The 22,482-nt window shown below is 53.1% G+C and overlaps 1 protein-coding gene across 1 annotated transcript; it reads left to right on the top strand.

Annotated features, from left to right (window-relative positions):
- Positions 1 to 1,512: 1,512 nt before the first annotated feature.
- On the top strand, positions 1,513 to 10,925 carry CKMT2 (creatine kinase, mitochondrial 2; the record flags this gene model as incomplete). The annotated part of the gene is given in 9 exon segments (NM_001163070.1): positions 1,513 to 1,680; positions 3,037 to 3,235; positions 4,260 to 4,355; positions 4,635 to 4,856; positions 6,005 to 6,090; positions 6,799 to 6,922; positions 7,376 to 7,510; positions 8,917 to 9,042; positions 10,666 to 10,925. Coding segments are annotated over 9 exon segments (1,260 nt in total). The 5' UTR covers positions 1,513 to 1,528.
- Positions 10,926 to 22,482: the final 11,557 nt, after the last annotated feature.

Raw genomic sequence — 22,482 nt, forward strand, 5'->3', positions numbered from 1 at the left:
CCCAGCAGGGTGTTTGTCCGTGCCCTTCATCATGGTTTCAGACTTAGACATGCGAGGCCATCTTTGAAAAGTTCACGGTGAGGCTGTGTTGTGAAAAGCATGGATTTCGCGAATAGTTTGCAACAAGATACACTTGCCTCTCATCACGTCGTCCTCCAACTCTGTGAAGCGCCTCCATGTTCCGGCATGTTCTGTGCAGTCTGGGTGCTTCCTGCTGTCGCTTGCTCAGGTATGTCGCGGGTAGCGTTAATGATTGACCTGTTTTATCTTTTTCACTGTCATTTTGACGAAGGCTAGACGAGATCTCCGCGTTTAGGTCAATACCGCTTCCGCTCTGCTTCCGAACCTCCTGCGCTGGCCCCGCTGTGCAAACTCGGCAGTGTTCGCTGGACGCCCACCCGCCTCGCGGACGGCTGTCACACCTCTGTCGGTGACGTTCTGCAGCTGCGCCAGCGCCGTCTGGCTGTCAGGTTCCTTGCTGGTTTGTGGCTTGTGCTGTGCCTCTTGATTCATGGTTCCTTGGCTTCTCTCAGTTCTGGAGAATTCTGTCAATTCTCTTCAAATGTGACTTCCCTTTTTCCACCTCTGAGACTTGGATTAGTTGTGGATTTGACCTTGACACCTCACTTTCCTGGTTCTCTGGCCGGCATTCCGGGTACTTAAGATGTGTGTTCCATGTCACTTATCATCCTCCAGCTACGCCACACTAATTCCATGTGGGTCCCTTTCAAATCAGTTTCGTCTGGTTTCTTTCTTCCAGTTACGACTCTTACACTTGTTCTTGATCCATTGAGAGCTGATCTGTATCCTTGACAATTCTGATGCCTCCATCCGCTGGAGGTCTAACTCTGGTCACGTCTTCTGTTGATGCGCACGTGGCGTACCTCTTCCTGGGTTTGGCGCCTCACAGGGCCTGTTGTCGGCTGTTGTCTACAAGGATCCAGGGCCTAAATGGAGCATAACTTACTCCGAGAGGTGCTGGGTCTGCTGCTGCCGAGCCAGGGGTTGGGGTCTGCAGACTTTGGACCACGGCAGCATTTTCAAGGGTGCTGGCTCCATGGGGGAGTCCCAGACAGCCCCGTGCTGATGGCTGGCATCCTGCCTTCGCGTCCAGGTGGGCATGGCCCTCCCACACTGCCGGGCTTGTCGCTCCCAGCTCAGACACCAGCTGACCTGGGGGTGTGTGGGTCTGATTTTTCCCTGCCTCTTGGAAGCCCAGGAATCTTCCTCGTCTGTGCCTGCTTGGGCAGAAGCAGTGTCCCAAGAGCACCTGGTCTGCCCGGCAGGTGGAGGAAGAAACTGTGGTTGGGTTTTCTTGCTCCTACGGCTGGAGTCAATGGCAGGGACTTAGATACCTGCAGCATCTAAACCACCTCGATTCCCCTAAGCCGTGTAAGGAAGAGAAACAAGGCCCGCCAAGGAAGCGGGAGGGGCCGCAGCTCCGCAGGGCTGGCTCTGGCCTGCGCCGTCCTGCCGGTGAACCCGTCTCACTGCCGCCTTCGCCTTGCAGACTCTGACCCGAGGAAGGATGGCCAGCACCTTCTCGAAGTTGCTCACTGGCCGCAATGCTTCTCTGCTGTTTGCCACCCTGGGCACCAGCGCCCTGACCACTGGCTACCTGGTGAACCGGCAGAAGGTGTGTGCCGAGGCCCGGGATCAGCACAAGCTGTTCCCCCCAAGGTGAGTCCTGGCGGCTTCAGGGTAACTGTGTCGCTAGCCAAGGATTTGCTGTGCGGCACCGCAGCTCACCAGAGGGCTCCTTTGCTTGCCAGGAGGGTGACGAGGTCACCCTGACGTCAGCTTTGAGACAGAGGCCCGGGGCCTGGGGTGAGTAGGAGGCAGTGTCGCATCTGCATTCTGCCCAGAGCGCACACTGCTGCAGTCAGAAGCAGCTGTGACGGGGAGCAGACCCAGAGCACCTGGCGTGCGCCGTCTGCCACTCGCCGAGTGGTGCCCAAGTTCACACAGCCAGAGCCGCCACCGCCGTGCAAATCCAGGCAACCCCGGGAGTGCACGCCTGCCGCACTCACCGCTCGGCCGTCCCCTGGAAGATGTGCTGTCACGGTACCACGGCAGGCGTGAGCTTCTCCGGGCGCTGCCGTGGGAAGCGGGGTGGGGGTGGGGGGGCGCGTGACGAGCAGGTGCATCCTGTCAGTGTGGGGGCCCCGCCCTTCCGGCAGCTGGAGCTGAGTGACCGGAGCCCACTGCCTCTTTCTCGGGGGTCTCGCTCTCTGTCGCTGAGGCAGACGCTGGGGTTTGCTCAGAGCACTCTGGTCTTCGCCCAGTGCACGCCCCTGGGTGGGAGAGCACCCGCCTCGCACCTCCCTGTGTGTGACAGCGACAGGTCCCTGCTGGGCGCCGTCCTCCACGGGGCAAAATCCCACTCTCAGGGAGCAGCGCTGTGGACAGAAGATGACGGCGGAAACGAATTTCCATGTTGTCCCACTCACAGGGCCCCTGGCCTCTCTGCACCACTGACCTAGGGGACAGACGGTGCTATTGGATTCCCACGCCTTTTCCAGTGGCTTCCACTCAATCCCCCATCCCTGAGCGCCGGGCCGGGCCAGCACCCTTCCTTCGGCACTCCCTGGGCAGTTAGTTTTTCTAGTTCCTGAGTAGTTACTTGAGAGCAGAGGAAGGGAGTGAGCTCCCCTCAGTCATTTACTCCCCAAATGCCCCCCACAGCCTGGGCTGGGCCAGGCGGAGCGAGGAGCCAGGAACTCAACCCAGGTCTGCTGTGTGGGTGGGATGACTTGAGCCATCACTGGTGTCTCACAGGGTCCACGTGAGCAGGAAGCAGGCGCTCGGGTTTGGAATGTGGCTGTCCTGAGAGGTGTCTGCATGGCTGCACCAAACACCCCTCTGGGAATGTTGCATGTAGAGCCACTTCCCGAAGCCATGGTTCCTGGGCGGCTACAGCCACATAGCCCACGCCCAGTGGCTGATGCGAGCCCGGGGGGCGGGGAGGGGGCAGGAGCCAGGTCCTTCCAGGCTCCTCCCGCGCTGGGCTGCTGGCTGACGGCTGTCCCCTCGCAGTGCGGACTACCCGGACCTGCGCAAGCACAACAACTGCATGGCCGAGTGCCTCACCCCCTCCATCTACGCCAAGCTCCGTAACAAGGTGACGCCCAACGGCTACACCCTGGACCAGTGCATCCAGACCGGAGTGGACAACCCCGGCCACCCCTTCATCAAGACCGTGGGCATGGTGGCAGGCGACGAAGAGTCCTACGAGGTAGTGGGGGGTGGCTGCTTCCCCAGGAGGGCGCTCTGGTTTTGGGGAGCTCAGTCCCCAAGTCCTCGTCCCTGTGGGGCCGGCTTTGCGCCTTCTCGGGAAGCGTGCCCATAAAGGGAAATCGGTTCCCACAGAACCATCTGGAACACTTCCTGGCGCCACGCAGCCTGTGACTTTCCGGCCACCAGCTGCCTTTGCTGCTGCCCTCGTATCTGTCCCCACAGAGGAGTGAGATGTACGGCCAGGGCTGAGCTGGCACAGCGGGGTGTGGAGGTCCGGGGAGCTGATGCGGCTGCAAGCCTGTGGCTTAGCTTGAGAACTTCCAGCTATGACCAGTTAGCCCGCAGGGCCCAGACGCCTGAGTTGACCAAACCCTACGGTGTCGCCTTGTCAGGGACAGCACGGAAGCCAGCAGCGTGCCGCTCCCCGACCCCCGCAGCCTCTTGCTAAAGGCCCACAGCCCACCCCACTCACGGCTCCTCTGTCCCCCTACGCTGCCGGAGGCTGAAGGCATCTCCCAGGCGGGCAGCCAGGGCACAGCAGTGTCTCACCTGGGCTTCCACAGCTGGCCCCCCGGACCCAGACCCCACGGGGCCCAGGGTGGGGTGCTCCTCCTGTGATTGGACCAAGGGCCCTGCCGGAAGCGGTTACTTACAGAGTGGAGTCTGACAAAACCCAGCGGCCGTCTCGGGCTGAGGCCCTGCTCTGGTTACTTCCTGGGCAGCCCGGTCCTGGGAGCCCATGTTGCAGCCTGACTTGGGAGGGTGAAACTGCTTCTCTAGCGGCTGGCGGCTTCTCTGGCCCCACAGAGCTGAGGCCCTCTGGCCACCCCTTCCAGTTGTTAGCCCCAGGGGTTTCTTGCCCAGCCTGATGGCGGGGCTGGGCAGGATGGCCTCGAGAGGTGCTCTCTGGTCCCAGCCCACTGTGGTCCTCGTCCCCCCGGTCCCCCTCTGATCCCCCCTGAGCACGGCCTGTGGATGGCTGGTGGGGACCTCGGGGGAACCGCAGTGCCTTCTGCCCGCAGGTGTTCGCTGACCTGTTTGACCCGGTCATCAAACTGAGGCACAACGGCTATGACCCCCGGGTGATGAAGCACCCCACCGACCTGGACGCGTCCAAGGTGGGCCCCCGACTGTGAAGCCGGCACCCTAGAGAGCCGGAGACCTGGGAGAGGGGAGGGGCTGCTCGCCCAGTCCAGCGCCCAGCGCGGGTCCTCCGGGGAGGGCGGCAGGGAATGTCTCGGGTGGGGGTGGGGGAGACCTTGCATCTCTCCGGAGGCCACGCCCTTCCTGCCGCAAACCAGGGGTGCTGGAGCGTCTGTCCCCGCGCACACCGAGGGCACGGGGCTGCGCGGCCGCAGGGCCCCCGGGACGCCCACCTGAGCCCCCGCTGCCCGCAGATCACCCAGGGCCAGTTCGACGAGCGCTACGTGCTGTCGTCGCGCGTGCGCACCGGCCGCAGCATCCGCGGCCTGAGCCTGCCGCCCGCCTGCAGCCGCGCCGAGCGCAGGGAGGTGGAGAACGTGGCCATCACCGCCCTGGAGGGCCTCAAGGGGGACCTGGCCGGCCGCTACTACAGGCTGTCCGAGATGACGGAGCAGGACCAGCAGCGGCTCATAGACGTGAGTGGCGGGCACGGGCAGACGGGGGTTCCGGGGAGGGGGAGCCTGACCCCTCCTGGTTGAGCCCAGGGGTCCTCCGCGGCTGCGGCCGGTGCAGAACACCCGGATCGGGCTGGCGAGCTGGGAGCCCGGACGCCTTGCCTGTGCGCCGCCCCCAGGGTGCTCTCCCAGACCCCCGAAACCCAGTCTCCCGCCAGGACCCCTTAGTGAAGGTGAAACCAGATGGTGTTTTGAAAAGTAACTCGGGTTCTAAACGAGAGTGAGGTAGAACCCTGACATCCCGATGATGTGAGTGCCACGGGACCCCCAGCTCCACACCTGGCGGGCAGCGAGGCCTCCTGCCCCCGGTTCTGGCTCTGCCCGGCCACCGCACTGTGCGCCGTGACAGAACAGGCCCGCTCAGCTCGGAGGGCCGTCCTGGCCCGAGGGCTGGGCCGTGTGGCGGTCACTGGCCAGCTCGTCTTCAGCAGACGCCCGTTAACCGCACTTGAGTGAGCGGTATCTGACCGCCGCGGGGAGTCGCAAACCCACAGCAGGGACACCGGCTTCGCCTGTGGGCTGGAGGGTGCCGGTGACAAGGCCCAAGGCTGGGCATCCCGGGAGCCTGCTCCTCCCTCGGTGTGACGCTGTGTGGTGGTTGGGTCCCTCCGCATCTCCTCCCCTGACCTCCAGAGCTGTGTCACAGCTCTGTGATGCCAGGGGACAGCCGTGAGCAGTGAGGGTGGCTACTGTGACTGATGGATCACTGCTTGCCCGCCCGACCTCGGTAGGAAAGGAGGGAGCCGGCAGTGCAGGAGCGGCGTGTGGGGCTTCTCCAGACCCCGCGGCTCCTGCTAGTCTGCGCCGCCCTCTCACCGGCTGGGCAGTGGCCGGGCACACTCCGCAGCGGTCATTGTTAAGGATCTGTGGCTGGGCCGAGCGAGTGGTCTTGCAGCCTTAGCTACGCCCGACTGCCCTGCCCAGGACTGGCACCGAGGCAGGTCGGGATCTGGACAATGGGAAGCGGGTATCCCCGTTTCTCTCACCTGTTCTCGGGGCAGCCATGCTGAGACCCCTGCCCACGAGGGCTCAGCTGTTACTGCTGAGATGAGGAATCGCTGGCCCTGGCCGACGCGTCTGACCTCCCTGGCGCCCCCTCTGGCCTGCAGGACCACTTTCTGTTTGACAAGCCAGTGTCCCCTTTGCTCACGTGCGCTGGGATGGCCCGCGACTGGCCCGATGCCCGGGGAATCTGGTACGGATGCGTTTCCCTGTGTGCCACGCGTGCAGAGCAGCGCCTTGCCCTAACCTCGGGGTGCCGTGAGCTGCAGCTGACAGCGTGCCTGGCTTCCGCTTCCTGGAGGGGACAGGCGACTTGGGGGTGTGCACCTAGGCATTGCGATGTTTGCAAGGCATGCAGCAGGGTGAACTTGTCTGCATGAGTTCCGTGAGGAGAAAGCAACACTCGGCTCCCAGAGCAGCTGTTTTGTTTGACAGCCTGAATGCTGAGGCGTTAAGGAACCAGGCAGGGTGTGTGGCATGCACGTGCCGTCCTGGTGCACCCTGACTCTGCCGTGCTAGGTCGTGAGTGCGCTGGCAGGAGCAGAGGGGACAGATGGGCAGGGTCTGCACAGCAGACACACCAAGCCTTGTGGGAAGTCTTTCTGGAAAAGTGCCGTGCAATGTTGAATCTGTGAACAAAATGGTGGTGGGAGCGTGCCAAGCCCACTCACCAAGGCCGATGCCCGCCGCCCGCCCTGAGGACGGGGCTGCCGTCCTTGTCCTTGTCGGGTGAGATGTGCCATCGCTAGGGCGGGTCCTCTTCCTTCTGCGGAGGCCCCACCATTTTCGCTCTTGGTTCAGGCACAGTCGGAGGCTGACGGCGGCGGACATGCGGCGAAGCCGGAGGCCGTGGGGATGTCCGAGCACTGAGTGCGCCTCGCCCTGTCTCTCTCCTCCCCAGGCACAACTATGACAAGACGTTCCTCATCTGGATCAACGAGGAGGACCACACCCGGGTCATCTCCATGGAGAAGGGAGGCAACATGAAGCGGGTCTTTGAGCGCTTCTGTCGTGGGCTCAAGGAAGTAAGACACACAGTGTTCTTTCTCCCAGAAAGCAGGCCCGGCACGGGGGAGCGCCCCGTCGGGGGAGCCCTGCACTCCTGGGAAAGGCATTTGCAGCGGGGTGCGTCGTCATCAGAAAGCCCTGATGCTTGCCCCCAGAGTCCACCCTGCACTGGGCAAGTCTGGGGGTCACTGGCTCTCCGCCTTCCTTGCGTGTTGCCCTTGGCCATGTCGAGCAGAGACAGTCTCTGATAGGATCCGTCCACATTCAGGTTCACACCAGCTGCCGCGCAGCGCTTCGTGTGTGCAAGGCCCTGTGTTCCAGGCCTCCAGGCAGCGTCCCGTTTAGTCGGGCCCTGTTGATGTGCTGACGGGGCAGTGCCATGCTCTGTTCACAGCAAACAGGGTGCCCGGGGCTTTGCTGAGAGAATGGACCCCGGGACGCTCGGCCTTGTGTTCCCTGTTCCCCTGCAGGTGGAGCGGCTGATCCAGGAACGAGGCTGGGAGTTCATGTGGAATGAGCGCCTGGGCTACATTCTGACCTGCCCTTCGAACCTTGGCACGGGGCTACGGGCTGGAGTGCACGTGAGGATCCCCAAACTCAGCAAGGTGGGGCTCAGCCCTGGCTGCTGTGTGCACGGCGGCCTGTTCCTCAGCCCTGGGCTTTGTCCAATGATGGGAGGAGAGGAGAGGGTTCAGGGGCCTGGATCAAGGGATGATGGCTTCAAGAATGAGGCCTCTGAATGTTTCTAAGCTATGCTTTATTTTGCTTCAAAGGCAAAGAGACAGACACAGAGAGCATCTAGCTGCTGACACCCTCCCCGTAGGGCTGCAACAGCCAGGGTTGGGCCAGGCGGACACCGGGGCCTCCACTTTGGTCTCCCACATGAGAGGCAGAGGCCCAAATACTTGGACCATCACCTGCTACCTTTCTGGGTACATGAGCAGGGCGCTGGCTTGGAAGTAGAGCAGCTGGGGCGCTGAACCCACGTCGGATACTGGCATTGCTGCACAACACGGACCCCCAAATGAAACCTTTGGGGGGACCAGTCGGGACAGGGCGGCAGCCCGCTCCACGTGGCTCCTGGAGCGAGCAGGTTGCTAACACGAGCATGTGAGCAGCTCCTGGATGCTGTGGTCAGACAGACTCCGCGTCTCTCACTCAATGCTCGGTGACAGGCTGCTGCGCAGGGGACGCGTGAAGGGGCGTCGTCCTCACTTGCAAGGTCCCAGGTCGGGCCTGGGCGTGACCGCGTTACCTGCTGGTTCTGTAGCCAGTGGTTGCTGTCTTGACTCCAATGCTGGAAGAGGTACACGGTTCTGCCGCAGGACACCAAATGGTTTTTCCCTGGTGCTTTCTGAAAGAAAAAAACCAAACAAACAAAAAAAACCTCAAAATCCCAATGTTAAATTATGGGAAGTGATTTACTCCACAATTTGAATTCCAACAACGCCTGTAACACCAAAGCTGCTATCAGGATGTGAAAAGCAGTCAAGAGCACGAGTGGGAGTCGGGCCAGAGTCCCTCCTCGCTGCAGCTGGGTGACTTGAGCCAGTGTGTGCCAGGGAAGTTCCGTGCCTGATCCAGACTGGGCTTGGCCACGGCTGACTCGGTCCCAGTCCTCCAGTTCATGTGTTACTGGTGGTGGGAGGTGGGACCCTCGGGAAGGAATCAGGATGGGATGAGCTTAGGAAGGGGCTCCGTGGTGGCTTTGTACAGAGGACAGGAGCCCCAGGCTAGACGCTGGCTCTGTCTTCCAGGGGAGGCCTCTGCCCCCTCCCGGCCTCCTGGGCCTCAGTGAGCACAGGAACGCTCACTCCTTACAGCCACAGCAGACAAAGACGAAGGCAATACCCAGGTCACCAGCTGCAAGTGAGGCTCCACAGTGCCAGCACGGCGCCCTAGCCCGGAGCAAACACCGGCTCTCCTCTCAACCTGTGTCCTTCACAGTGGATACACCAGTGATGGGGGACGGGTTCTGCTGCCCCGGCACTGAGTGTCGTCCTCGTCCTAGGACCCACGCTTCTCCAAGATCCTGGAGAACCTGAGGCTGCAGAAGCGCGGCACGGGCGGTGTGGACACCGCGGCGGTGGCAGACGTGTACGACATTTCCAACATCGACCGGATCGGCCGGTCGGAGGTACTGCCCTTGCACGGCCCTATAGGAAGAGGTGATAGGCAAACAGCCAACCAATCCTGGCATTTCAAGGCCACCTGTAACCTGAGCGTGCGTAGGCAAATCAGGTAGCTCCCCGGGAGTGAGAGCTGCTCCGCCCCCTCCAGCAGCAGGCTCGGGGCAGACCTGGAGGGAGGGAGGGGCTGCAAGGCCACGCCAGATCTGCAGGCCCAGCACACACCGATGGCAGGGGGTAGGCCAGGTTGGGAAGCCGAGAGTGATGGGGGCTGCCCACTGCCCCATGCGCATGGCAGTCAAGCTGTAACTTAGCAGTAAGCCAACAGGTAACCACTCTAAAGGCTGGAAACATGTCTCAAAAGACTCTTAGAACCCTAGCTACCACTCTGAACAGTATTCTAGACTGCTTTCCATAATTTAAGAATTATCTAAAAAGACCCCTTAAAGTAATCACAACACACACTGGGTACTGTAACACACACTGGAACACCTTCATTACTAAATGCTCTGAGTGACAGCAGAGGACAGGTGATCCCTTCCCTCACGTTGTCCTGATTCTTGGCTGTTGTGACCATCTCTGTTCTTCTGTCACAATTCACGATCCCTCACTAGGACGATTTTTAGGAGAATTCCTGGGTTAAAAACAAGGAGGCCCTTCTTCTGACCAGAAATTCTCTAGGCACTGACCAGGAGACCAAACCTCCAAAGACCCTGGGTCAACTGGCTAAGCAGCAAAAGTCTAACCAGCGTCCTGTGCATGGAGACGACGGGCAGGGGAGTGCACTCCGTCATCCCCTTTTGCTGTTCCAGCGCCAGTGCGCCGGGACCTCTGAGCCCTGCTCTTCGTTCAGGATACCTTGGGTCAGCGCAGTCTGCTTGGGAGGTGATGAGAGGGGTGGGGCAAGCACAGGTACATGCGCTGTCATGTAAGCAAACACAGTGTGTAGAAACCCTAATTCTCACACTGTATTTGTAAGCATGAATTTTAGAGAAGGTTGTTCTTTTTTGACAGAGTTAGAAAGGTCTTCCTTCCATTGGTTCACCCCCCAAGTGGCTGCTATGGCCGGTGCACCGCACTGATCTGAAGGCAGGAGCCAGGTGCTTCTCCTAGTCTCCCATGGGGTGCAGGGCCCAAGCACTTGGGCCATCCTCCACTGCCTTCCCCGGCCATGGAAGAGGAGCAGCCGGGAGAGCGTTGTATCTTAACATACTTACTTGATGGTTTCCTTGAAGGACTATTTCCCTGGCACTGTGCCCATGACTGAGTTGCCAAACACTGGATGTTAGCTGATGATCCCTTAACTACAGCACACTCCGTGCTCAGATCACTAAGAGGCAGGTCAGAATCAGATCTGGCCAACCCCCACCACGAGGGTACTCTCTGCGGTCTGCCTCATAGACAAACGTGGGGGAGAAGGTATGAAACGAATGGTTTTTACTATATAAGTGCACACACAGTGGTGACCCCATGTTCACTAAGACCAGACAGGAGCCTGTGACAGCTCGGCCTTTGCTCCCCTATTCTGTGAGGGAAAGTGAGAAGGAAGACACTACTTGGAAGTGCGGCAGGGGCAGGGGCTCAGCTCCCCAGCGTTCCCCTCGCTCACCCTGGATCCCTTCCTCCCAAAGGTGGAGCTTGTCCAGATCGTCATCGACGGCGTCAACTACCTGGTGGACTGTGAGAAGAAGCTGGAGAGAGGCCAAGACATCAAGGTGCCGCCGCCTCTGCCTCAGTTTGGCAAGAAGTGACCGTCCCTCCTCCCAGTTTATAAATAATCTGTCTGCTGGTACGACAGACACGAAGAAATCCCTACTCTGAGAGTTTTTGTAGACGTGGAAAAATGTACAATTGTAGGTCCTGCCTATCTTTACAATAAAACTCTCCTTAATACCTTTGGTGTGTTTGCCCGTTTAATCCAATGACAGCATCGGAAAGTGAGCTAATAAAACCAGGCTTCTGGGGCGGGACCCAGAGAAGGCCGCAGAGTGTCGCCACACTGATAGTGGCTTTCGTTTGAGAAGTGGCAACGGAGCTCCGAGACGCTGGGAGCGGCTGCCTTCTCAGGTCAAGGTAGGAAGAAACTGCTGTGCCCCTGCCACCCAGAGTTAGGGGACAGAGGAAATCCACAGTCACCTACTGGCTCTCACACTAGCCAGGGGAGCTGAGGGTCTCAGCATCGGCTGGAATCTGCACCCCACCCCCACCAAGCGCAGGAATCCGGTACTTTCTGGGCATAAACCCTGGAACTGTGCTAATGCACCCCTCGTGATCCAGAGCCATTCCCTCTTGGTTTAGGGGCTGCTGCTAGCCCCCGAAGCTTAGTCCTACCCTGGGACAGCTGGGTAATGACTCCATTGTACCCCATGACAATCAGTTCTAGTTTCCTCAATCCCACAGGAATCCACCCAGCGGACCTAGGGAAGAACCTACGTGTGTTCCAACGTCTATGGATTCCAAACCTCCAGAATAACATCTGCCTACCGTGTAGCCGGGCTGGAGCAGGCTTCAGTTCGTGTCCCCCGCCCTGGCATGTGGGCCACTGGTGTTAAAAGCCACAGCATCAGCTGCACTCTGCTGGCGAGACCTGAAGAAGGGCCCATCCACATCACACAGCCCCAACATCACTCAGGCTTGCAGTGGCACAAGGGGACAGCCACCTTTGTCACCAGCACCAAGAACAAGGCCCTGGATGTCCCAGTCCCCAGTCTGTGGACTAAAGATTCACACCCTAGGAAGCCCGCGTTCGTGCAAGTCACAATTCTACCCCTGCAAACTGCAGCAGACCTGACCCTGTGTTACATTAAAGCCAAAGACCTCAGACAACACTCCTGAGCCCACCCAGAGCCAAGTGGTACCCTGCGTTCCAGCTAAACCATAAACTGTTTTCCAATAAAACACTCTGTAAACAACACCAGATGCGCAGACGTCAATGTAGGGACACAACAGTTCTCCAGAATTAGATCATAAACTGAAGGAGATCTACTATCTAAAGAGAGGATTTTAAGGAAATTCAACGCATTTTTCAACACAATAGAGAGAGCTTGAAGAAATGAGGAAAGCAATGAGTGACTTGAATGAAAATATTACTAAGGAGATAGAACTCATTAAGGAGGACCAAGTAGAATTTTGGAGGAGAAATCTTCAATCAGTGACAAAGAATATGAGCGCTTTACCAGCAGAACAGACCAAGTGTAGCAAACAATCTCTGACCACGAGGGTGAGCTTTTTGAAAGAACCCACTCGGACAAACACGAAAAGAACTGAACGAAGAACGTCCATATGAGATATGGGATACAATTAAACAACCAAATATCCATATTACAGGTGCTCCTGAATGAGAAGAGCAAGAAAAACTCATTGAGAACCTGCTAAATAATAGTTGAAACTTCCCCAGATCTTGAAAGAGACATGGGCATCCAGATACAAGGAGCTCAAAGAATCCCAAGCAGACTCAAAAAGACCTCAAAAAGGACTGTGCCCAAGGCATACTGTAGTTAAACTGTCACAAGTTAAGGACAAGGGGAGAATCCTAAAGACAGTAGCGAAAAGCATCAAGTGGCATGTAAAAGACAACCTGTATACTAACATCAGACTTCTCGGCAGAAACCCTACAGTACAGGAGACAATGGGATGATATAGTCAGGATTTTAAACTTTCAACCGAGAATATGATAGCCAGTGAAGCTATTCTTTAACAGTGAGGGAGCGGGACTGGCCTGAAGGGAGTCCTGCATTAGAAGTAAACGTGGAGACACGCAACACTGCCAGATTCCCTATCAGAGCAGGTCCTAGTTCTTCTCTAGCAACACCAACCCTGGATGTAAATAGATTAAATTCTCCAACCAAAAGATTTATGCTGTCTGAATGCACAAAAAAAAGATGCCATTATATGCCACCTACAAGAAACTCACTTCACACATGAATACACATATAGACAAATTGAAGGGCTGGTAAAAGAAACATCAGACAAATATAAACCAAAAATAATCAGATAAAACAGACTTTACATCAAAAACCATGAAAACAGAGGCATTATATTTTGATAAAAGGTTTGATTCAGCAAGAAGATAAAACATCATAAATAAATATGCACCCAATACAAGAACACCCAGATATATACAGCAAATGCTATTAGACCTAAAGGGATAGATCCCAACACAAAAACAGTAGGTGACTTCAACACCCGCTCATCAATGTATAGATCATCCAGGCAAAAATCAACAAAGATGCATCAGAGTTGAAACACACTGTAGAGCAAATGGACCAGAACGTTTCACCCAACAGCTACAAAATACACACTGTTCTCACCAGCACGTGCATCATCTGCTAAGACAGTCGTGTCTTCGGCCACAAATCAAGTCTCAGTAAGTTTAAAATGGCTGAAGTCACACCATGTGTCTTCCCACACCATCAAGTATTAAAACTAAACATCAACAATGGAACACTCACAAATACACTGAAATTAAACTTGCTACTGAATGATCACTGGGTCACTGAAGAAATTAAAAAGGGAATAAAAAACTTCCTTGAAACAAATGAAACTCAAAGCACCATATCAACACCTGTGAGATACAGAATAAGCAGTATTAAGAGGGAAGTCTGTAGCAGTTCAGTGCTTATATTTGAAGGACCCCAAAAGTGGTGCCCTTTTGTGACGACCCCAGAAACACAGACTCCAGACCAGGCGATGCAAAAAGCAAGAGGCAGTTTTATTTCATTTGCGCAAATGGGCCCTCTGCTGCCACAAGCGGCGAGAAAGAGAGAGCCCCAAACAATCATCTCACACAGCTTTTAAGGGGAAAAACCACAAAATTAACATACTATAGGGTGGTGTAAGTTCATTGGATAGTTCTCAGCAATTGACCCTATATGGCAGTTTGAAAGCGGTAATGTCAGTGGAAAAGTACTAGGTCAAAGGGGTACACCGGGGGAGGGGGTCGTCTGGGAAGAGAAACGGGCTGCTACGTGCCTTACATGCCTTGCAGTTTCTTTGTTAAGCTTAAGCAAGCACAGGGGAGTGGGCTTATGTACATAACAGGATGTTTCGGTGCCCATATCTCAAGTAACATTTAACCGCGCCTAAGTAACCTTTAACCGCTCCTCTGAAAACCAGTTTGCTTCCCCATTTCCCAGGACCTGCATTGTTTAGGGGCTTTTGCGGGGGTCTCTGAGCCGCGGCGCCGGCCGGGGGTCTCACACATTCTAAGAAACAGGGGCTGTTGCTGTGGCATCCCAGGCATCCCATATGCACACAGGTTTGAGTCTAGCTGTTCCACTTCCGATCCAACTGTCTGCTAATGCGCCTGGTAAGGCAGCTGAGGAGGGCCCAAGCAGAGGCGCGCACACGCACACACACACATGCGGGGTGGCGGGACACTTCGATCCTCTGGTTCACTCCCCAGATGGCTATAACAGCCGGAGCTGTGCCAGTCAGGAGCCAGGAGCCAGGAGCTTCTTCTGGGTCTCCCATGTGGGTACAGAGGTCCGAGGACTTGGGCCATCTACTGCTTTCCCAGGCCATAGCAGAGAGCTGGATCAGCTGGGACTTGAACCAGTGCCCGTATGGGATGCCGGCACCACAGATTGCAGCTTTAACTGCTATGCCACAGCGCAGGCCCCCACATAAATAAATCTTTAAAACAGTAACAACAAAAACACCCAGAAATGTTTCAAATACATGATTGTATGATGCATCTTTAAGACAGAAAAACAAGAACAAACCAAATCCAAAATAAGCAGGTGAGAATAAGGATCAGAGAGTAGAAATAAATGAAATTGAAACTAAACACAAAAGAGCAACAAAACAAAAAACTGGCTTTTTGAGAAGAGAAACAAAATAGACAAATCTTTAGCCAGACTAACCAAAAAAAAAGAAAAACTCCAATAAATCAGAGATTAAAAAGGAAACATTACAACCAACACCACTGAAATACAACGTATCTTAAGAAACTACTATGAACTGGAAAACCTCAGAAGCACATACATTTCTAGACACTTACAACCTGCAAAGATTAAATCAAGAAGATATAAACAATTTAAACAGACCCATAACAAGCACTGAGATTGAAAGCAATTATCAAAAGTCTTCCATCAAGGAAATGTCCAAGACTTGGTGGTTTTACCACTGAATTCTACAAAACATTCAAACATGAAGTCTAATACTTTTCAGGCTATTCCAAAATATTGAACAGGATGGAACTTTGCCAAACTTACTATGAATCCAGTATCACTCTGATACCCAAACTGAACAAAGACATAACATGAAAACTGCAGACCTATGTTCTTTTTTCCTTTTATAAATTTTATTTGTTTGAAAGGCAGAGTTACAGAAAGAGGAGAGACACAGAGAAATCTTCCATCCACTGGTTCACCCCACAATGACAGCAATGGCCAGAGCTGGGCCAGATGGAAGCCAGGAGCTTCCTCTGGGTCTCCCACGTAGGTGCAGGGGCCCAAGCACTTTGGCCATCTTCCACTGTTTCCTATGTGCATCAACAGGGAGCTGGATCAGAAGTGGAGAAGCCAGGACTTGAACCAGCAGTCATACGTAATACAGGCAGTGGCTTTACTCGCTACACAACTGTGGCCCCAGACCTATATTCTTGATGAACAAGACTGTCAACAAAATACTAGCAAGCAGACTCCAAAGCCACAAGTGAAAGATCACATCACCATCAAGTGGGATTTATCCCACTGAAGCAAGGGTGCTTCAGTATTTGCAGATCAAGAAACGTCATAAACCACATCAGTAGAATGAAGAACAAAAACTAAGGATCATTTCCAGAGATGCAGAGAAAGCACTTGTAATATTCCACATCCCCTCACGGTAGACACCGTTCACAAATGAGGTTTAAAATGAACATACCTAACATTATAAAGGCTACGTGTGCCAAACCAGCAGCCAAGAGAACACACAGCGGGGAAAAGCTGAAAGCAGATCAGATCTGGAACAAGACAAGGATGTCTACTTTCCCCACTCATATTCAACACAGTATTCAAGTTTTATCAAGAGTAATTAGGGAGGAGAAAGAGAGGGAACCAAAATAGGAAAAGAGGAGGTCAAATTAGCCAGGTGTGCAGATGACAGGATGTTGTACATGGAAAGACCAAACACTCCACCAAAAAGCTGTTAGAGTTGATAAACCAAGTCCATAAAGTTACAGGTCACACAACAGAAAACAAAAACCAGTAGTTTTTTTTAATATGCTATAATGAACTCACTGAAAGAGAAATCCCATTCACAAAAGCCACAAAGAAAAATTTAAGAATTTACCAAAGAAGTGAAAGCTACCTAAATGAAAATTATAAAACACTGAACAAACAAATTAGGAAGGACACACACACACACACACAAATGAAAAAAAAAAACCTTGCTCATGGACTGGAAGGATCAGTATCATTAAAATGTCTATATATACTACCAAAAGCAATCCACAGATTCAAGGCAGTCACTATCGAAATACCAATGACATTCTTTAAAGAATTAGGAAAAAAATCCTGAAACTCATATGGAATCACAATAGACCAAAAACAGCCAAAGTTATCTTGAGTGGGGAAGAAAAAAATATCAAGCTGGAAGCATCACAATACCTGACTTCAAAGCATACTACAAAGCTACAGAAATCAAAACAGCTTGGTACTGCAATAAAAACTGACACATAGATCAACTGATCAGAACACAGCTCAGAAATTAATTCACATACATCCTGCCAACTGATTTTTGACAAAAGTACCCAGACCACACACTGGAGTAAGAATGACCTCCTCAACAAACGATGCTTACAAAAACTGGATACATATATGAAGAAGAATAGAATTAGATTTCTCTCTCTCACCATACACAAAAATCAACTCAAGATGGATCAAAGACCTAAATTTAAGACATGAGGCTATGAAGTTGCTGGGAAGCACTCCACAACATTGGTTTAGGGAACAACTTCTTGGATAAGACCAACAAAGCACCGGCAACAAAAGCAAAACTAAACAGGGGCCAGTGCTGTGGCGTAGTGGGTAAAGCTGCCGCCTGCGGTGCCAGCATCCATATGGGTGCCGGTTTCTGGCTGCTCCAAAAAATTAGTCTTCAAGTGCATACAATGGCTTTACATCTAAACACTTAGGTACTTAACACAGTTATAAACCCAACTTACATTATTTTACATTCAGGGATTTTTCAGGGTTGTTCTTCATTCCCATGCAGCTCTCTGCTGTGGCCTGGGAAAGCAGTGGAGGATGGCCCAAGTCCTAGGGCCCCTGCACCCGCGTGGGAGACCCAGAAGAAGCTCCTGGCTCCTGACTTTGGATCAGCGCAGCTCCGGCTGTTGTGGCCAATTGGGGAGTGAACCAGCGGATGGAAGAACTCTCTCTCTCTCTCTGCCTCTCCTTCACTGTGTGTGGCTCTGACTTTGAAATAAATACATAAATCTTAAAAAAAAAAAAAACACTAAACAAATCGGACCGTATTAAGCTGAGAAGCTTTTGCACAGCAAAGGAAACGATCAACAGAATGAAGACACAAACAGAATTGGGAAAAAGACTTGCAGGCTTCCTCACAGAGAATCAACATCCAGAATATACCAGCAGCTCACAAAACTCAGCAACCAAAACATCCAGTAGGAAATGGGCAAAGGATCTCCCCAGACACTTCTCAAAAGAAGCAATGCAGATGACCAACAAATACCAGAAAAAATGCTGCACATCACTAACCATCAGGGAAATGCTAACCAAAACCAAAGAGATTCCTTACTTAGTGGAGGGTTACTCTTATGATAATAAAATAAAAAAGTATGTCACTGTAAAAATTAAAAGAAAGTAAAGAGGATGGAGGGTGAGAGGGGGGAGTCGGCGGGAAGTATCACTATGTTCCTAAATCTGTATATAAAAAATACGTGAAATTTGTTCACCTTACATAAATAATTAATTAAAAAACCCACAAATTATTACCACCTCATCCCTGTCAGAATGGCTACTATCCAAAAGCCAGATTAATAAATGTAGGCGTGGATGTGGATCAATGGACCACTTAACATACACTGTTGGCAGGAATGTAAATTAGTGCAGCCACTGTGGACAACAGTGTGGAGAGTTCTTAGAAAACTAGAAATAGACCTGCCATATGATCCAGCAATATCACTGCTAGCTCTATGTCCAAAAGTCAAGAACATGTTCTACCAAAGATATCTGCACCACCATGTTTATAGCAGCACTGTTCACAACAGCCAAAATACGGAGTCAACCAAGATGCCCAACACAGTGGAATATTATTCAGCTATAAAAAAGAATTAAATTATACCATCTGCAACAAAACAGATACAACTGGAGGACATCATGTTGAGTGAAATAAGTCAGACCCAGAAAAACAGATAGTGCATGTTCTCTATTTTTTTGGGGAGCTCAAGTTAAAAAATAAATAAATAAATAAAGCAAAAGAAAAATATCAGTAATGCTACAAATATAGTTTTATCAAACTTTGTTTTAAAAAAAATCAATTTTCCAGGGTGCCAGATTCTTTCCTGGTTGCTCCTCTTCCAGTCCAGCTCTCTGCTGTGGCCCGGGAGTGCAGTGGAGGATGGCCCAGGTGCTTGGGCCCCTGCACCCGCATGGGAGACCAGGAGGAAGCTCCTGGCTCCTGGCTTCGGATCGGCGCAGCTCTGGCCGTTGCGGTCAATTAGGGAGTGAACCAATGGAAGGAAGACCTCTCTCTCTCTCTAACTCTGCCTGTCAAAAAACAAATCAGTTTCCCGTGAAGAGAGCAGGAGGGAATCTTTCTATGAGACGTGTGGTCAGCCCAGACTGCACAGAGGAGGAACTTGTCCCAGCAGGAGTTAGCCACACCACTGGCGGGTGGCAGGATCGCGGGCAGCCAGGGGCTCACAGTGAAACAAGCAGTTTCAGGCGTCCTGGCGGAGGGCGGAGGCCCGGGGAAAGGGAGGCGAGCCCGGAGGGACGTGGCCTGCCTGGGTGATGTGGTCAAGAAGCGCATCTGGTTGTGTCGCTTGCTCCCGAGCTGGAAGCAGAGGCACACATCAGGGCAGCTGAGGTCACCGAGCAGTTCCCGACAGTCCGGGCCGCAGGCGGCAGGGGTTCCGGCCTGGCTTCCCGACCAGCCGCTCTAAGGCTGTGGCTGAGTTCTATTGCTGTATCTGGCCCTTGTCTATTTGTGTATTTGATGTCTCAAAAGCAATGAAACATCTGATGTCTGGAATACTCAGACTGTCTGCGGTATAACTGGAAAGGTGAATTCTTCCCTTAGCATGCACAGCCATATCCAGAAACTTCCACTCCCTTCCCATCCATCCTGTGATGTCCGTAACCTGAAGGGGCATGACAGGAGGTGGGGGCGATGGACTGTGTAACCACTTAGGAAACTGCTCCACGCGAGACAAGCACTGTCAGCTTGAATAACCGAGAAGAGGGAAGCAGTACTGCAGGTGCTGCAGTTAAACCAGCACCATCAGGTTAGCGCTCGTCTCCTCTCCTGCGGTATGCACAGCTGTGCCCGTCCTAACAGGCACTGCTCAGAGAGGAAACCACACCAGGACACCCGGGGACAGGGTCCTGCGCATCCTGCCTGCGATGAGCGAGGGGCCCCTCCGCCAGCCAACGTCTGGAGACCAAAGACAGATGACGGCCCCAGGCAGTGGCTGGTATTTTCTGGGGCCAGAGGGATAAAGGGCAGAGAAGATGGTGGGGTTTTGCTGAGAACACTGGTGCTGGGGCCACCCTGCTGGGGCCAAGTCTCCACTCCCGCGATGTGGCACTGAGTAACTCCCTGTCACATTCCTCAATTCCTCTGTACAAATGAAAATAACAACTATACCCATCCCATAGGGTTGTTGGGAGGGTAAAACAGTACTGGAGAAGCTCATTTACAAGTGCTCAACACCTGGCTGGCTTTGTGGTATGGTGGGTGAAGCCAAGACTTGCGACACCAGCACCTCATATGGGAGCACCGGTTCAAGTCTCAGCAGCTCTGCTTCTGAGCCAGGTCCCCACTAACATGCCTGCGAGCAGTGGAAAATGGTCCATGTACCTGGGACCCTGACGTCCATGTGGGAAACCTGGGAGGAGATTCTGGCTCCTGGCTTTGGCCTGGCTCAGCTCCCACTGTTGCGAATATCTGGGGAGTGAACCAGTGGATGACGACCACTCTGTCTCTCCTTCTGTCTCTGCCTTTCCAAGAAACAAAAAAAATTCTTTTTAACAAGAAGTGATCGATACATACTGAGGAGTATGTATTTGATAAATAAATATAAAGAAATCACTACGATACTGTCGCTCCCCCTCTTCGTGGAGGAACGACACAGGACCCTGCGCTGTTCTTGTGTCTGCTCGGCCCTCCCCGGGTTTGCTGCTGGTTCTGCCCGGGTTGGCTACCGACCCTTCCACCTCCGTGGAAGGGCGGTTCCCCCAGCCACTTTCCCCACTTCCGCGGGGGAGCGGCACACCGCCGGCCAGCTCTCTCAGGGGGCTGCTCAGGTGTTCCTTCAGCTAGATGTTCCTGGTGCATGTTGTCTCTCTCCTCCTTTATAGTCCTCTTCCACCAATCCCAACTCTGCTACCCACACGCTGAGTACGCTGCTCTCCTCCAATCAGGAGCAGGTCCTACAGTTTATTGGTTGAACTGGAGGCAGCTGTGTAGAAGTTGTTTACTCCTCTCCCAGCGCCATATTGTGGGAGAGCAGATGCATAGAATAAGTCTTAATTCCAGTAACTTAGTCTAGTCCGAGTTGCTCCCAGTTGCTCCCCACAGATACTACTACTCCATCTCTGAATACCCCTGACTAGGATCACTTAGGGCAAGTCATCAAGGCAGATGGTCCCTGTCTGTCGAGCTGAGTGGAAAAGGCAGGCCAGAGCACAGGGCTGTAGGAGCACAGCACACATGAGATGGAGAGAGGTACAGCACTGCATGGAAAATGGAATCCACAATTTTAGAGGAAAAGCTGAAAAATGCGCGCTGGCAGGAAACATGTGATTGCTGATGCAGGAAAGCAGGCCTAGTAATTCCTGCAGCTGAGTGAGACAGAGCACCCCACCAGGAGCCACACTGATGTAGGTACTCGGTGGTGACTTGCTCTCAGTCAGCATGTGACCTGAAGTTGCTCCTGACTCTTGACTTGCAGGGCTCTGTCACCACCAGTCTGCCACCAAGAACGCATTTGTGTGTGACGTCACTCTGAGAACAAAATATCCTAACTCTAACCACGTCTGGAACAGAGTCCTCGGCATTCACCCTGGCACCTTGTTTTTCTCAGAAATTCCCCATAGCCTTCAAGTACCCTTCCCTGACAGCTCTTCAGGCAGTTTTCCAATCATGTAGCAGCTCTTATGCTAGATTCACAAATAGCCTTTCCTCTCAAACACTGCCAAGCGCGTGTGTGGTAAGTCAGAATTTTGCCCAAAAAACAAGCACACAGGCAACGTTACAGAAAATAAAAGGTCTTTAGATGAAAGATGAGCTTAGTGGAAAAGGTAAAAGAGGCTTTTAAATATTAACTAAAATCCTAATTAAATGCTGTATCATCCAAAGTAGTCATAGCATGCAAACAGGAATTTTTAGTCTAATTCAATTGATATTCACAAAACAATGTTGTCAACAGTGCACGCTCTGGGTCATGGGGCCCTGTTTAGTCTGCTACTTTCCTCATATCTGAGGCAGAAAACAGAGTAATTTCTATGACGTGGGGATCTCCTGAGGGCTCTTCTTACCACAGAGAGTCTGCTTATGGGGAGTGGCCATCCCCCCTTGGACCAGACATAACTGAGAGGTTCTGAAGGAGCCAGAGAAAGTTATTCTGAGGTCAAGAGCTCTGCATTAAAATCAGGGTCCGTCAGTAACCTGGGTGGCCATAGGCAAATGACTTAAGAGTGTCTTGGTTTCTTTTGTAAAATGGAGGTAATTCCTGCCTTAACAAAATCTTTATCATCATATGCTGTAAGGTATTGACGACTTTTTATTTTTCTTTTGACAGGCAGAGTTAGACAGTGAGTGAGAGAGAGACAGGTCTTCCTTCCATCAGTTCACCCCCCAAATGGCCGCTATGGCTGGCGTGCTGCACCAATCCGAAGCCAGAAGCCAGGTCTCCCATGTGGATGCAGGGCCCAAGCACTTGGGCCATCCTCCACTGCCTTCCCAGGCCACAGCAGAGCTGGCCTGGAAGAGAAGCAACCGGGACAGGACTGGCGCCCCAACCGGGACTAGAACCCAGAGTACTGGCGCTGCAGGTGGAGGATTAGCCTAGTAAGCTGTGGCACCGGCTGACTTTTTTAACATATAGAAAAAATACATTTTGCATTACAACTCCAGTCACCTAAATGGGTGTGCAAGTGAACATATATCTGAAGGACCCCAAAAGCGGTGCCCTTTTTGTGACGACCCCAGAAACACAGACTTCAGACCAGGCGATGCAAAAAGCAAGAGGCAGTTTTATTTCATTTGCGCAAATG

The sequence above is a fragment of the Oryctolagus cuniculus genome, chromosome 14 (assembly GCF_051225735.1).
Source record: "Oryctolagus cuniculus isolate XC-2025 breed Fujian yellow rabbit chromosome 14, ASM5122573v1, whole genome shotgun sequence".
NCBI classification, from domain to species: Eukaryota; Metazoa; Chordata; class Mammalia; order Lagomorpha; family Leporidae; genus Oryctolagus; species Oryctolagus cuniculus.